Genomic DNA, 13,699 nt, shown 5'->3' on the forward strand with positions numbered 1-13,699 from the left:
TGTTCTTTAACACTACTGACACCAAATTAACTGGATTGCCACGCCCAATATGGGAATTATGTTTAAGGCATAACACCTAAGAGAGTAAAGAAATCTGCACAATTAGACCTCACGTTTTAGACTAATATTTAAAATCCAGCTGCTTATTACTGGAGAGAAAAGCTTATCAATAATATTTATCTTTGTAAGCATTTTCAATGCTTTTTCAGCTTCAAAAATCTGTACATGATTGTTCACAGCAGTTGAACAACAGCCAAAACCTAGAAATAACCAAAACGCCCCTCAAAAGTGAATGGTTAAGGCTGGGCACAGTGGCTCACACCTGTAATCCCAGCACTTTGGGAGGCCGAAGTGGGTGGATCACCTGAGAACCCGGGAGGCAGAAGTTGCAGTGAGCCGAGATAGTACCACTGCACTCCAGCATGGGCGACAGAGCAAGACTCTGTCTCAAAAAAAAAAAAAAAAAAAAAAAAAAAAAAGTGAATGGTCAAATTGTGGACCATGAAATACTACTCAGAAGTAAAGGAACCAACTATGGAGATACAAAACTTAGATGGATCACAAATGGTATTATGCTGACTGAACAAGCCAACCTCAAAAGGTCACGTGCTTGGCTAGGCGCGGTGGCTCAAGACTGTAATCCTAGCACTTTGGAAGGCTGGGGCAGGCAGATCACATGAGGTCAGGAGTTCAAGACCAGCCAAGCCAACATGGTGAAACCCTGTTTCTACTAAAAATACAAAAATAAGTGGGACATGGTAACATGTGCCTGTAGTCCCAGCTGCCCGGGAGGCTGAGGCAGGAGAATCGCTTGCACCTGGGAGGCGGAGGTGGCGGTGAGCCGAGATCGCGCCAGTGAACTCCAACCTGGGCAACAGAGCGAGACTCCGTCTCAAAAAAAATGAAAAAAGAAAAAAAAAAACTCACACACTTCATGATGACATTTACATAACATTTTGAAATCACCAAAGTATAAAAATGGAGAACAGATTAATGGCTGCCCGAGGTCAGGCATAGTGAACAGAAGTAAGTAGCATGACTACAAAAGGGGTAGCATGAGGAAGATCTCTGTGGTAACAGAGTAGTTCTGTATCTTGATGGCAGCGGTGGTATGAATCTACACGTGATAAAATGAAAGAAAACTATACATACACATTGTACCAATGTCAAAATTCCTGATTTTGATATTGTGCTTTGGTCGGGTTAAACAGGTTGAGTATCCCTTATCCAAAATGCTTGGGACCAGAAGTATTTCAGATTTTGAATTTTTTCAGACTTTGGAATATTTGCAGGATACTTAGTAGGTAGCGCATCCCAAATCTGAAAATCTGAAATCCAAAATTTTCCAATGAGCATTTCCTTTGAGCATCATGTCAGTGCTCAAAAAATTTCAGATTTTGGAACATTTAGGATTTCGGATTTTAAATGCTCAACCTGTATAAGCACTGGGGAAAAATGAAGTAGCATATAGGATCTTTCTGTACAATCTTTGCAACTGCCTGTGCAAAAAAATCTATAATTATTTCAAAATTAAAATTTTTTAAATTTCTATCAGAAGCATATATAATGGGGGTAGGAGGAGGCTAAAGGCAAATATACATTTATAATTTAATATTGTACATACACAGTAAAGTATACATTAATATATAAAACATTACAATATACATTTTAAATGTTGGCCAAACATATTTGTGTAGATTTTCTCCAGAACAGTTACTTAGTAAACTGTATTTTACTCTATAAAGAATATCAGGACCAGTCAACACACTAGCAAGAACTTTCTGTCATTTTCAGTAATTACGTCTTATATACTAGAGAAACCACCTTTTATCTTTTGCTTGAAAACCTTACTATCCCAAAATATAATCCCTTCTACTTTCAGACAATAGTTATTAGAAAACTCTTCTTTAAAATATCCCTAAATTGTCATCCTGTAGGTAATTTTCACTCAATGAAGCAAAAATTGTATACCAGACAGAACTTAATGTAAATCTTAGCTTTACTTAGTTTACAGCTACTAAACTGTAAAATCTCTAAAATATTAATTATTCCAGAAGGGTAAATGAGATGTCACTTATAAAGTATAACAATGCTTAATAAGACAGCAGATGCTCAGAAAGGTTTTAATAAACTTTTTAAAAGAAAAATTTTAAAGGAAACACAAACACCTGGGCTTAAGGTTTGCTACTGAAAAGTAATTTAAACTCCAAATATTAGAAATGGTTATGTCTTTTTTTTTTTTTTTGAGACAGAGTCTTGCTGTCGCCCAGGCTGGAGTGCAGTGGCGCGATCTCGGCTCACTGCAGGCTCCGCCCCCCGGGGTTCAGGCCATTCTCCTGCCTCAGCCTCCCAAGTAGCTGGGACTACAGGAGCCCGCCACCTCGCCCGGCTAATTTTTTTTTTTTTTTTTTTTTGTATTTTTAGTAGAGACGGGGTTTCACTGTGTTAGCCAGGATGGTCTCGATCTCCTGACCTCCTGATCCGCCCGCCTTGGCCTCCCAAAGTGCTGGGATTACAGGCGTGAGCCACAGCACCCGGCCAGAAATGGTTATGTCTTAAGTTTTCTCCCTTTATGTTTTGTTTGTTTACCTTTAGTTTATAAATTGCAGGACTTCCTGGGAAAAGTTTAGCTGCTCTCTCAACCCAGTATTTTGCTCTTCCATCAGTACATCATTTTTACAAAGCAATCTGCAATCTTCAACACAAGATCTTTTTGTGTTGGGTTTAATTCCACTGAACGCTAATATCAGAAAAGAAATTAAAGATTAGTAAATAAATTGTATGTATGTATGTAGGAGTATATATACTTATATACAAAGGTTAAAAAATTCTCACTCCAACCCTTAAATTCTACTTCTAGAGAAAACACGTTACTTCAAAGGTGTTAAAATAAAAGTGTCTTGGAATTTTCTGGAAATGAATCAAATAAAAATTATATTTGTGTCATTTGAATGCAAAAAACACAAAAGAACACCATTCCTGACCGTGTTAGACTTACAATTTATAGGTGTTAAACAATTCTAAATCTGTTCCAAGCTGTGTCACGTAATTGTACTATGATACCAATGCCTGTTTTATGATATTCATAAAATATATTTGACTTACTTATATAAATTTCTCTGGGCATCACGTGTTTGGCTTTGCAAAGGCTATATTTGAATCCTATTACTTACCCTGTAACATTCAACGGCTTTGTCTGTGTTTTCTTCCAATTCATAAAGAAGACCCAGAAATCTGTGAGCTTTGGGATCCCTCTCTTGCACTTAATGTAAGTACATATGTATCTGTTTTTTAAAAGTAATACAAAAGTAAATTAAACTTAGAACTGTACTTTTAAATGCTAACCGAAGAATACATCTTAAACCAAAACGACCACTAAACTCGTTTATATTGTTACTCAAGACTACCACTATTTATGCAGGTAACTCAAAAGTATTCATAGAAAGAAATGGGTAATACTTAAAAACACGTACATAGAGTTGACCACATACTCATTTTACCATTAAATGTCACATTTACCAAATTTTTCTCCAGTGTTATCCACACATAAGAAATGAACATATAAATTGCTTTTTCTTCCTGATCACATTTTAGTAAAGCACTAACAGTTTTGCAAATAAATTAGAAGTGATTATAGTAAACATTTTTAAAGTTACCATAATGCAAATACTAAAGAGCAACAATTTCCCAAACAACAAAGGGAAATATATTTACCCTTTAAGCAAGAAAGTAATTTCTAACAGTATTATATCCAGCTAAAATCGAACACAAGAAAAATTACTTATTACAGTACCAAATACAGGAAATTTCCATTTCTCAAATCAAGTAACAACTAAAATAAGTAAATACCCTCTAGGTTCCTTGACAGTATTACGATCAGAGAAATTAAGCCAGACCCAAACTAAGGGATTAAAGTCTCACATTAAAAAGGTACAAGAGTTAACAGTCACAGTGCTGCTAGTTACATAATTTATGTACCATCATTTTCCTTTCTTACCAGCATTTCCATCTTCCTTTGGATGCCTTTAAAAGCTTGCCTCCCAGCTGGGAGCAGTAATACACACCTGTAGTCCCAACACTATGGGAGGCTGAGGCAGGCAGACTGCTGTGCTCAGAAGTTCAAGACTAGCCTGGGCAACACAGTGACACCTGTCTCTACCAAAAAATGCAAACCTTAGCCAGGTGTGGTGGTGTGCATCTGTATCCCCAGCTACTTGGGGAGCTGAGGTGGGAAGATCTCTTGAGCCCAGAAGGCAGAGGTTATAGCGAGCAAAGATGGAGCCAGCTGCTGCACTCCAGCCTGAGCAACAGAGACAGATAACTGCCTCAAAAAAAAAAAAAAAAAAAAAAAAGCCTGCCTCCCTCTTAATTTCCTGCTTTAATCCACTCCAAGTCGGGAAATCAGAATCACCAAGCTTCTTATCCCTAGGATACAGCCTTAGAGCATCACATATTGTGTCAGTTAAAGATCTTTTATACAAGCTATTCTCCTGCCTTACAATTACAGTTTAATTTTTTATTCATTGCTATTTTCCATCTGATTAAGGTATCAGATATCTAACCAAAAATAAATTAAGATATAGGCATGGTCCTCTTTTACTCCAACACAAGACAATTTTTAGAAAAAGTGTTTTAAGCCAAACAATTTCTTGCCCTTGGTATAAACAAGCAGCAGCATGCAGAAAACACTAATTACAGTTTCAATCTCAATGGAATCTAGGCTGGGCCTTAGCATCAGTCTGAGTGATAAATCCCTTATTCCAGAATACACTTAAGAAGAACTACTAAAGAACATATTTTTACCTATTTCAAAGAAGAAAATGAGAAAAGGCATTGATTTTAAAAAAACGAATACATGTTACAGTTTGTACTTACTTTTTAGCAAGATCATATTCTTTAGCTTCATAATACAGCTTTGCAAAATAGAATCCTTTCATTGACTTGTAAAAATTAAAAGTTCTTTTACTTCTCATACAGAAATATTTTCCAACATTTTTTCAAAAGTAGTAAAAATCTGTCCTAAGTTTACGTTCAAATACGCCGTTTTCATTCACTTAAAAGTTTTTTTTAAAGCCTGAAAAATGCATAATTCCATGTTTTATAATTTCCCATCGTAAAACAAAAAATAGAGCTGGGTGTGGTGGCTCATGCCTGTAATCCCAGCACTTTGGGAGGCAGAAGTGGGCGGATCACCTGAGGTCAGGAGTTTGAGACCAGCCTGGCTAACATGGTGAAACCCTGTCTCTACAAAAATACAAATATTAGCCAGGCATGATGGCGGGTGCCTGTAATCCCAGCTACTCAGGAGGCTAAGGCACGAAAATCAGTTGAATCCAGGAGGTGGAGGTTGCAGTGAGCCAGAGGTTGCAGTGAGCTGAGATCGTGCCATTACACTCCAGCCTGGGCGACAGAGCGACTCCATCTCCCCAAAATAATAATAATAATAATAATAATAATAAATAAGCTGGGTGCAGTTGGTCACACCTTTAATTCTATTTAATTCTAGCACTTTCAGAGACCAAGGTGGGAGGCTAGCTTTGAGGCCAAGAGTTTGAAACCAGCCTGTGCAACACAAGATCCTGTCTCCAGGGGGAAAAAAATAGCCAGGCATAGTGGAGCATGCCTGTGTTCCTAGCTACTCAGGAGGCCAAGGAAGGAGAATCACTTGAGCCCAGGAGGTTGACACTGCCATGAGTGACGACTGTGACACTGCGCACCAGCCTGGGTGACACAGGGAGATCCTCTCTCTAAATAATAAGTACATACATACAAAAAATAAATTCAAGAAAGCAAGACAAGCAGACAACAGAAGTTAAGAATTTTTCATCAGCCTTGGAAATCTTGGAAATCCTGTGGTACCACTCTCTCACTTAACAAACAAAAGAAACCAGCTTTCTTTGGGGAGGAAAGGTATTCCAGAAATCTCTTCTCCTACCATGTGTAAGCCTCTATGGGAAATAAGAAGTAAGTACTTAGGATCTATTAAGGCACTGAGGATTCCCTGGTCCATGTACTGTTCTCTCTACAGATCAGATCAGTATTTTACAGTCAAGGAGTCAAAAAGGTAGAAATAAATATTGAATTCTTCAAATAATAAACAAGGTCCACAGCCTGGCTCCTTGGTCACATAAACTCCAAAGTCCAAAATGCTGATACACATCAGGCTGGGTGCGGTGGCTCACACCTGTAATCCTAGCACTTTCGGAGACTGAGGCGGGAGGATCACTTGAAGCCAAGAGTTCGAGACCAGCCTAGTCAACATGCAGAAACCTCCTTTCTACTAAAAATACAAAAATTAGCTGGACATGGTGGCACACGCCTGTAATCCCCACTGCTTGGGAGGCTGAGGCAAAGAATCGCTTGAACCTGGGAGGCAGAGGCTGCAGTGGGCCAAGATCGCACCACTGCACTCCAGCCTGGGCAACAGAATGATTCCATCTCAAAAAAAAAAAAAAAAAAAAAAAGTGCTGATACAACCAGATTATGTTCCATCCATGTGATAAAGAGTATACAGCTACTCAACCATCTTATTTTTGAAATTCCAAGACCGCAGTGAATGTCCAAAACGATGAATAGTACCAAACCAGGTTGCCACCAATCGAAACATGTTTCCTGTTTGTGTCCTCCACCTACAAATTTAATGTCTTGTCCATCTTAACTAAGCACTTATCACACACTGTGGCTGTAACCTTTGCAGTTTGGGGTGTCACAACAAAACTAGCACAAATTTCTTTTTCCTTCTTCACAATTTCATGGACAAAAGATATGTTCTTACCATAGATCTTAGCAACCCCAGTAGATGATCTTTTTTCTTTCCTCAGTCAAAAACTCACCTTTTCACTTAAAGGAAGCACTGCATGGCTTCTCTCTGGCATATGTGAATTGCCAGCATCGCTACTCTTGCTCTTTGGTGCCATTTTAAATAAAATAAGGGTTACCTGAATACAACCACTGCAATACTCCAACAGTTGATCTGATAACTGAGATGGCTAGTATGTAACTAGAGGGTGGGGAGCACATACAGCGTGAATATGTTGGACAAAGGGATGATTCCTGTCCTGGGTAGGATGGAGCAGGAGGCTGTGAGATTTTTATCGTGTTATTCAGAACTGTTTGCAATTTAAAACTTATGAAATGTTTATTTATATAATCTTCCATTCAATATTTTTGGACCACGGGTGACGCAGGTAAGTAAAACCACATAAGGCAATACTGTGGATAAGAAGGGACTACTGTACCAGCAACGAACAATCAGAAAGGGAAATTAAGAAAGCAATTCCGTTTACAATCGCATCTAACAGAAAAGAATGCCTGGGAATAAACGTAAATGAGGAGGTGAGAGACTTGTATGCTTAAATTACAAAACGTTGCTCAATGCCAGACTAACACCTGCAATCCCAGCACTGGCGACAAAGCAAGACTCCGTCTCAAAAAAAAAAAAAAAAAAGAACTATAAGCAATCTTAACAAAAATAATACACAATAGGACAGCACGTAAAGGAACAAGGCTTGTTCCACCCTTCCTTTTTTTTTTTTTTTTTGAGATGGAGTCTTGCTCTGTTGCCAGGCTGGAGTGCAGTGGCTCGATCTTAGCTCACTGCAACCTCTGCCTCCCGGGTACAAGCTGGGACTACAGGCACATGCCACCATGCCCAGCTAATTTTTGTATTTTTAGTAGAGATGAGGGTTTCACTATGTTGGCCAAGATGGTCTCGAGCTCTCGACCTCGTGATCTGACTTCCTCCGCCTCCCAAAGTGCTGCAGGCGTCAGCCACCGTGCCCAGCCAGTTCCCCCTTTTCAAAATGAAGAAATAGATTCAAGGTACAATGCCAAAACATAATAGAAAAATAATTCCATTACCTTCTTTGCTTCCAACTATGTTATTAGACAATCTTAAGATAATGAAACAACTTTATAAATTATTCTTCTATATGATCTTTTGCCTCTATCCTGCTCACTTTACAAGGGAGCTGAAGCTCAAGCAGGTAAATGCCTTGTTTAAAGATATACAGCTAGGAAGGAGCAGAGCCCATGTTATGTAAACAGGACAGTATCTGATTCAAGCAGTACTTCTTTCCATGACAGCAGATGTCACTATAAGCAAATACCTGAATTCACTTAAGCTGCCAAATATCAAGAACTGACGTAGGGCTGAAAACAGGAACAGTGAGACCCTAAGAGATGCCACATCATCTCTATCTTGCACAGTAAGACAGAGATGTAACTGTAATTGCGATTGTCCAAAACTTAGTATCTGTGGCTTACTTTTTCATTATGCAGTTCTAAATTTCTCTTTTTTTTTAAATTCAGACGGAGTCTCGCACTGTCGCCCATCTTGCACTGTCGCCCATCTTGCACAGTCAAATGAATCTCCTATCCCCTAAAATCCTCCAAAAAAGCTGCTGTTCTCAACAAACCCATCTGATCAGCTCCAAATCTGTGGAGTCCCAACAAGGGTGAAGGCCATGATTATACAGGACAATGAGGAAAAGTCTAGATACTGAACCATGAGTTCCCCAATCTTCTTCCCCTGGAACATTAAGGGTAAGGAAATCTCTCAAAAGACAGAACAAACAAAAGAGGAGGAGAATAAGAGAAAAATTAGAGAAACTCCAGCTTTCAGGTAAACATCATTAAAAAAAGGGTAAGAAATGGTCAAAGAAATAATACAAGAAATGCTACAGAACTGAAAGAAATGAGTTTCCCAATTGAAAAGACATTTCCAGAAAACCTTTAAGTTACCAAGAACAAGAATCTCATCGGACTTCTAACAACAGAACTTCTAGAAAATGGAGCAATGCTTTCAAAATTGAGAAAAAATTTATTTCAAACTCAGAATTCGATAACCAAATGATCAACTAAATTAAGTAAAGACGTTTTACAGGCATACCATTAGTTTCAAGACCAGCCTGACCAACATGGTGAAATCCCATCTCTACTAAAAATAGAAAAAATTAGCCGGGCGTGGTGGCGCACACCTATAATCCTGCTACTCGGAAGGCTGAGGCAGGAGAATCGCTTGGATCTGGGAGGCGGGAAGTTGCAGTGAGCCACGACCATGCTACTGCACTCCAGCCTGGGCAACAGAGCAAGACTCTGTCTCAAAACAAAAACAAACAAACAAAAAAACCTCTCATCCACTTTTCCTCAAAGCAAGTGAGACTATGCTGCACCAAAACAAAAAAAGTAAATCAAGAGGACATGAGATACAAGAAATGAAGGGTCTAACTCAGAAAAAAGATGAAGGGAATTCTCAAATTGATAATAAAGGGAAGTCCCAAGAGCACAGCTGTGTAGCAAAGAGGAAGAAAAACCAATCCGGGTTGGAGGAGTCAGTTAGTAAGGGTATTCCAGGTAGACAGACAATCAATCAATCAATCAATCAATGTTTTAAGCTGAAATTGATGGGATTAAGTGACCAGTTTGACCACATTTGAGAGTTTAAATTGCTGAGTTTAAGTAAACAAGTAGTAACACAACATACAAGCAAACCAAAAAATAAAGCAATTATTCAGTCCAGGAAAAACAAAACTGCACAACAAGGGCAATTCAAATGCAAAAATATTTACCTTATATTTATATAAATGTTAAATATTCATTTAAACAAAAACTGCAATAACAGCACTGAGAGAATGAGGGGCAAACCAAAGTGTCTGAGAACAGTTTTGGAGGAGCACAATAGAAAGCCAGTACAGAATGCCTAAAATGGGGCTGGGTGCGGTGGCTCACGCCTGTAATCCCAGCACTTTGAGAGGCTGAGGCAGGCGGATCATGAGGTCAGGAGATCGAGACTATCCTAGCTAACACGGTGAAACCCTGTCTCTACTAAAAATACAAAAAAATTAGCCGGGTGCTGTGGCGGGTGCCTGTAGTCCCAGCTACAGTCTGGGGCAGGAGAATGGCGTGAACCCGGGAGGCAGAGTTTGCAGTGAGCCAAGATCGCGCCACTGCACTCCAGCCTGGGCGATAGAGTGAGACTCCATCTCAAAAAAAAAAAAAAAAAGAAAAGAAAAGAAAAGAAAAGAAAATGTCTAACATGGGAGAAAGGGAATTAAAAATAACAAGAGTATATATGTGTGTTACTCAGAAGTATGAAGTATAGATGTAAAGGGCAGAAAAAACAACTAACAGCTGTCAAAGGTGCCTGCCTGTAGTCCTAGGTACTCAGGAAACAGAGGTAGGAGGATCATTTACGCCCAAAAATTTGATGCCAGCCTGGGCAACACAGCAAGACCCTATTCTAAAAATAAATAAATAAAAATAAGAGCTGTCAAGTAGCCTTTGAGAAGTAGGAATCAGCTGCAGAATAAGAAACCAACTTGACAGAACATAGAAAAACTAAACAGAAGCCATCTGGAAAAAGAAAAACTAGAGAAAGAATTATATATTTTTTTCTTTTCTTTTCTTTTTTTTTTTTTGAGACAGAATCTGGAGTGCAGTGGCACAATCTCTGCTCACCACAACCTCTGCCTCCAGGGTTCAAGCAATTCTCCTGTCTCAGCCTACCGAGTAGGTGGGACTACAGGCGCCTGCCACCACACCTGGCTCATTTTTGTATTTTTAATAGAGACGGATTTTCACCATATTGGTCAGGCTGGTCTCTCGGCCTCCCAAAGTGCCTGGATTACAGGCGAAGAATATTTTTAAGAAGGGCAAAAGCACATGTGAGGGAGTAGAAAAATGGAAAAACAAAGAGACTAACAAATGAAAGCACAATGGAAGACTAGAAAGATATGATATACAGACACATCATCACACTCCAAAACTCAGACATTCTAGAAAGCATGGTCAGTTCACAGATGGCCAGCCTCTGCCAAACTGGGGGAGAATACTAACCTCTTCATATTCTTCACAGCCACTGCCTCTTCTCCCTCCATTCTTTACCTTCTATCCAAAGCACCCTGTTGTCATTTCACTCAAACCTAACTTTACAGAATAGCTTCACATGTTCCAAAGTTACTCACTAGCTAATCCATATTCCGCTGAAATCCCCAGGTTCTAATGTAAATGACTTTCAATTTGGGAAAAAAAAAAAAAAAAAGACTCTGTAAGTGTAAGAGAGAGGTGGTCATAACAACCAATCCTCAAAATTTTGCCACCACTCCACTTTATTTAATGGAAAAGTTATGTAGTTGAAAGAACATTCTAACTTCTGTCTAGACCAGTGGTTTTTAATCTTTTGGAAGCCAAGGTCTCCACTAAGAATAAGCTTGCTTTTTTTTTTTTTTTAAAGCTTGTTTAAAAAAAAAAAATATCAGGCTGAGCAGAGTGGCTCACACCTGTAATCTCAGCACTTGGGGCCAAGGCGGGAGGATCACTTGAGCCCAGGAGTTGGAGACCAGCCTGGGTAACATGGTAAGACCCCATCTCTACATTAAAGAAAAAAGCCAGGCTTGGTGGCGCATGCCTGTAGCTGGCATGCCTGTAGTCTCAGCTACCCAGGAGGCTAAGGTGGGAGGATGGATTGAGCCCAGGACGTCAACGCTGCAGTGAGCCATGATCCTGCCACAGCACTCCAGCCTGGGAGACAGAAAGAGACCTTGTCTCAAAAATAAAACAATGGCCAGTGCAGTGACTCATGCCTGTAATCCCAACACTTTGGGAGGTGGAGGTGGGGAAATCACTTGAGCCCAGGAGTTCAAGAACAGCCTGGGCAACATGGTGAAACCCAGTCTCTACCAAAAATACAAAACAAAACAAAACAGCAGGTGTGGTGGGTACACCTGTGGTCCCAACTACTCGGGAGACTGAGGTGGGAAGATCGCTTGAGCTGGGGAGGCGTAAGTTGCAGTGAGTCGAGATAGCGCCACTGCATCCAGCTGGGTGACAGAGTGAGACCGCACCTCAAAAAAAATAAAATAACATAAAAATTAAAGTCTTTAATTTCAAGAGTTACAGGAACCCTCAATAAGGTCTGCTTTAGACTCCATCATCACATTCATATTTATACTATGCTAGCAGTTTAAAATTACAATGTACAAGTAGATATCTATCCTTCTTCTCTGGAGGAATAGACTGTAACTTACTCCACTGTTCCCGAGAGAAACTAAATCAGACCCACTGCCAAAATTCTGCTGCACTACCTATTTGACCCTGAACAAGTATCTTAAATCTCTACAGGTCTCAATATCCACAGGGTTGCTGGAAGCGCAAAATAAGATAACCTATGCTTAGTTATGATAAGAGACACAATTGTGCTACTATTATAATCATGGTCATCTGTGAGTTTCCGTTTTTTTTTTTTTTTTTTTTTTGGAGTCTCCCTCTGTCGCCCAGGCTGGAGTGCAGTAGCGCGATCTCGGCTCACTGGAACCTCCGCCTCCTGAGTTCAAGCGACTCTCCTGCCTCAGCCTCCTGGGTAGCTGGGACTACAGGCGTGCACCACCACGCCCGGCTAACTTTTTTTTGTATTTTTAGTAGAGACGGGGTTTCAACATGTTAGCCAGGCTGGTCTCGAACTCCTGACCTCAGGCAATCCGCCCTCCTCGGCCTCCCAAAGAGATGGGATTACAGGTGTGAGCCACTGCGCCCCGCCAATATCCTTTTAACATCAACAATAAAAACAGTGACTTGTAGCTAACATTTACTGCTATGTGTCAAGCACAACCCTAAATGTTTAAAGTGGATCATCCTATCAAATTCTATTAATGTTACAACTCCACGTATGGATGAAAAGTGTAACTGGCCCCAAATACCCAGCTTATAAACGACAGTGCTGTGATTATTCAAGCCAAAGCAAACTGACTCAAGATTCTGTGCACATCGACCTTTAAAAGCTTCTTCCATCACTCTTTAGATCCAGTTACTAAAGTCTTATTGAATCCAAAATAGATCACATTATTTACCTGCAAAGAGGAAAAATACCCTAAAAACGTTTGTGGAAAAGGTTAAAAATTGTAAGCCATACTAACGATTTGTAAGAACTTTAGAATTTTTTTTTTTTTTAAGCAAAGGCAGCTACCAAAGTGTTCTGGGCGGGGGGAGCGGGGCGAAGGAGGTGATTATGAGGAGTGGAGTGGAGCTGGACCCTTATAAACGGACAGCGACAAACACCTCATACTCAAAACAGGGGGACTTCCCGTGTCATTTGCGCCGTCGGGCCATTGCAAATGTCCGCGCTGACATGCCTACGTTGTCACTCGACACAGCCGCCAAAGCTCACCCCGGAGCTGCGTCAGTCCCCACTGGGTTCCCCCAGGCCAAGGAGGTACGACCTCCGCCGCAGCATATAAAATAAATGTCCAAGAGATGGGAAGAAACCCGCCGATATAGCACCCGGGTGCCCAAGCCCCCGAGAACTAGGCCGCGCGAGTACTACGCGGCGCGCAATCGGCCAGAAAGCCCGGGCCAGGGCGGGCCCACGAGCGAGCACCGTCGGGAACAAGCCAGGAGAAAGAGGAAGCGCCGGCGCCAACTGTCTCCCGCCCACCGCGGTCCCCCCCAACGACTCTCCCTGCACTTGCAAGCGCCACGCCGCCCACAGGACTGCGCTAGCCGGCCGGCGCCTCAACAGAGCGCGCCAGGGAGCAGCGCCCGTTGGGAGCCATGACGCCTGAGCCGCGCGAGGCCGCCGCCCGGCCAGGTCGAGGCCGTCGGTCTCTTCGAGACCCACTCACCTCTCGAGGCGACGGGGCGGAGCCCTGCACCGAGGCAATGTACCGCTCCACGTCGGCCTTGCTGCGCCTCATCGCGCCGCCAA

At 41.1% G+C, this 13,699-nt stretch overlaps 2 protein-coding genes across 2 annotated transcripts in view; both read right to left on the bottom strand.

The window, feature by feature from the left end:
* LOC100593752 (E3 SUMO-protein ligase RanBP2) overlaps positions 1 to 3,272 on the bottom strand; it is an 83,163-nt gene extending 79,891 nt beyond the window's left edge. Inside the window, 2 exon segments of the mRNA XM_030827923.1 lie at positions 2,590 to 2,740; positions 3,174 to 3,272. The gene's annotated coding sequence lies outside the window, so the exon portion shown is untranslated.
* Positions 1 to 13,699, bottom strand: part of LOC115838354 (ranBP2-like and GRIP domain-containing protein 4) — a 31,149-nt gene extending 17,450 nt beyond the window's left edge. The window contains 7 exon segments of the mRNA XM_030827924.1: positions 2,590 to 2,669; positions 2,672 to 2,689; positions 2,692 to 2,740; positions 3,174 to 3,265; positions 3,268 to 3,284; positions 4,876 to 4,940; positions 13,617 to 13,699. Of these exon segments, the coding sequence (XP_030683784.1) occupies positions 2,590 to 2,669; positions 2,672 to 2,689; positions 2,692 to 2,740; positions 3,174 to 3,265; positions 3,268 to 3,284; positions 4,876 to 4,940; positions 13,617 to 13,688 (393 nt within the window). The 5' untranslated portion in view covers positions 13,689 to 13,699.

This window comes from Nomascus leucogenys, chromosome 14, assembly GCF_006542625.1.
Source record: "Nomascus leucogenys isolate Asia chromosome 14, Asia_NLE_v1, whole genome shotgun sequence".
NCBI classification, from domain to species: Eukaryota; Metazoa; Chordata; class Mammalia; order Primates; family Hylobatidae; genus Nomascus; species Nomascus leucogenys.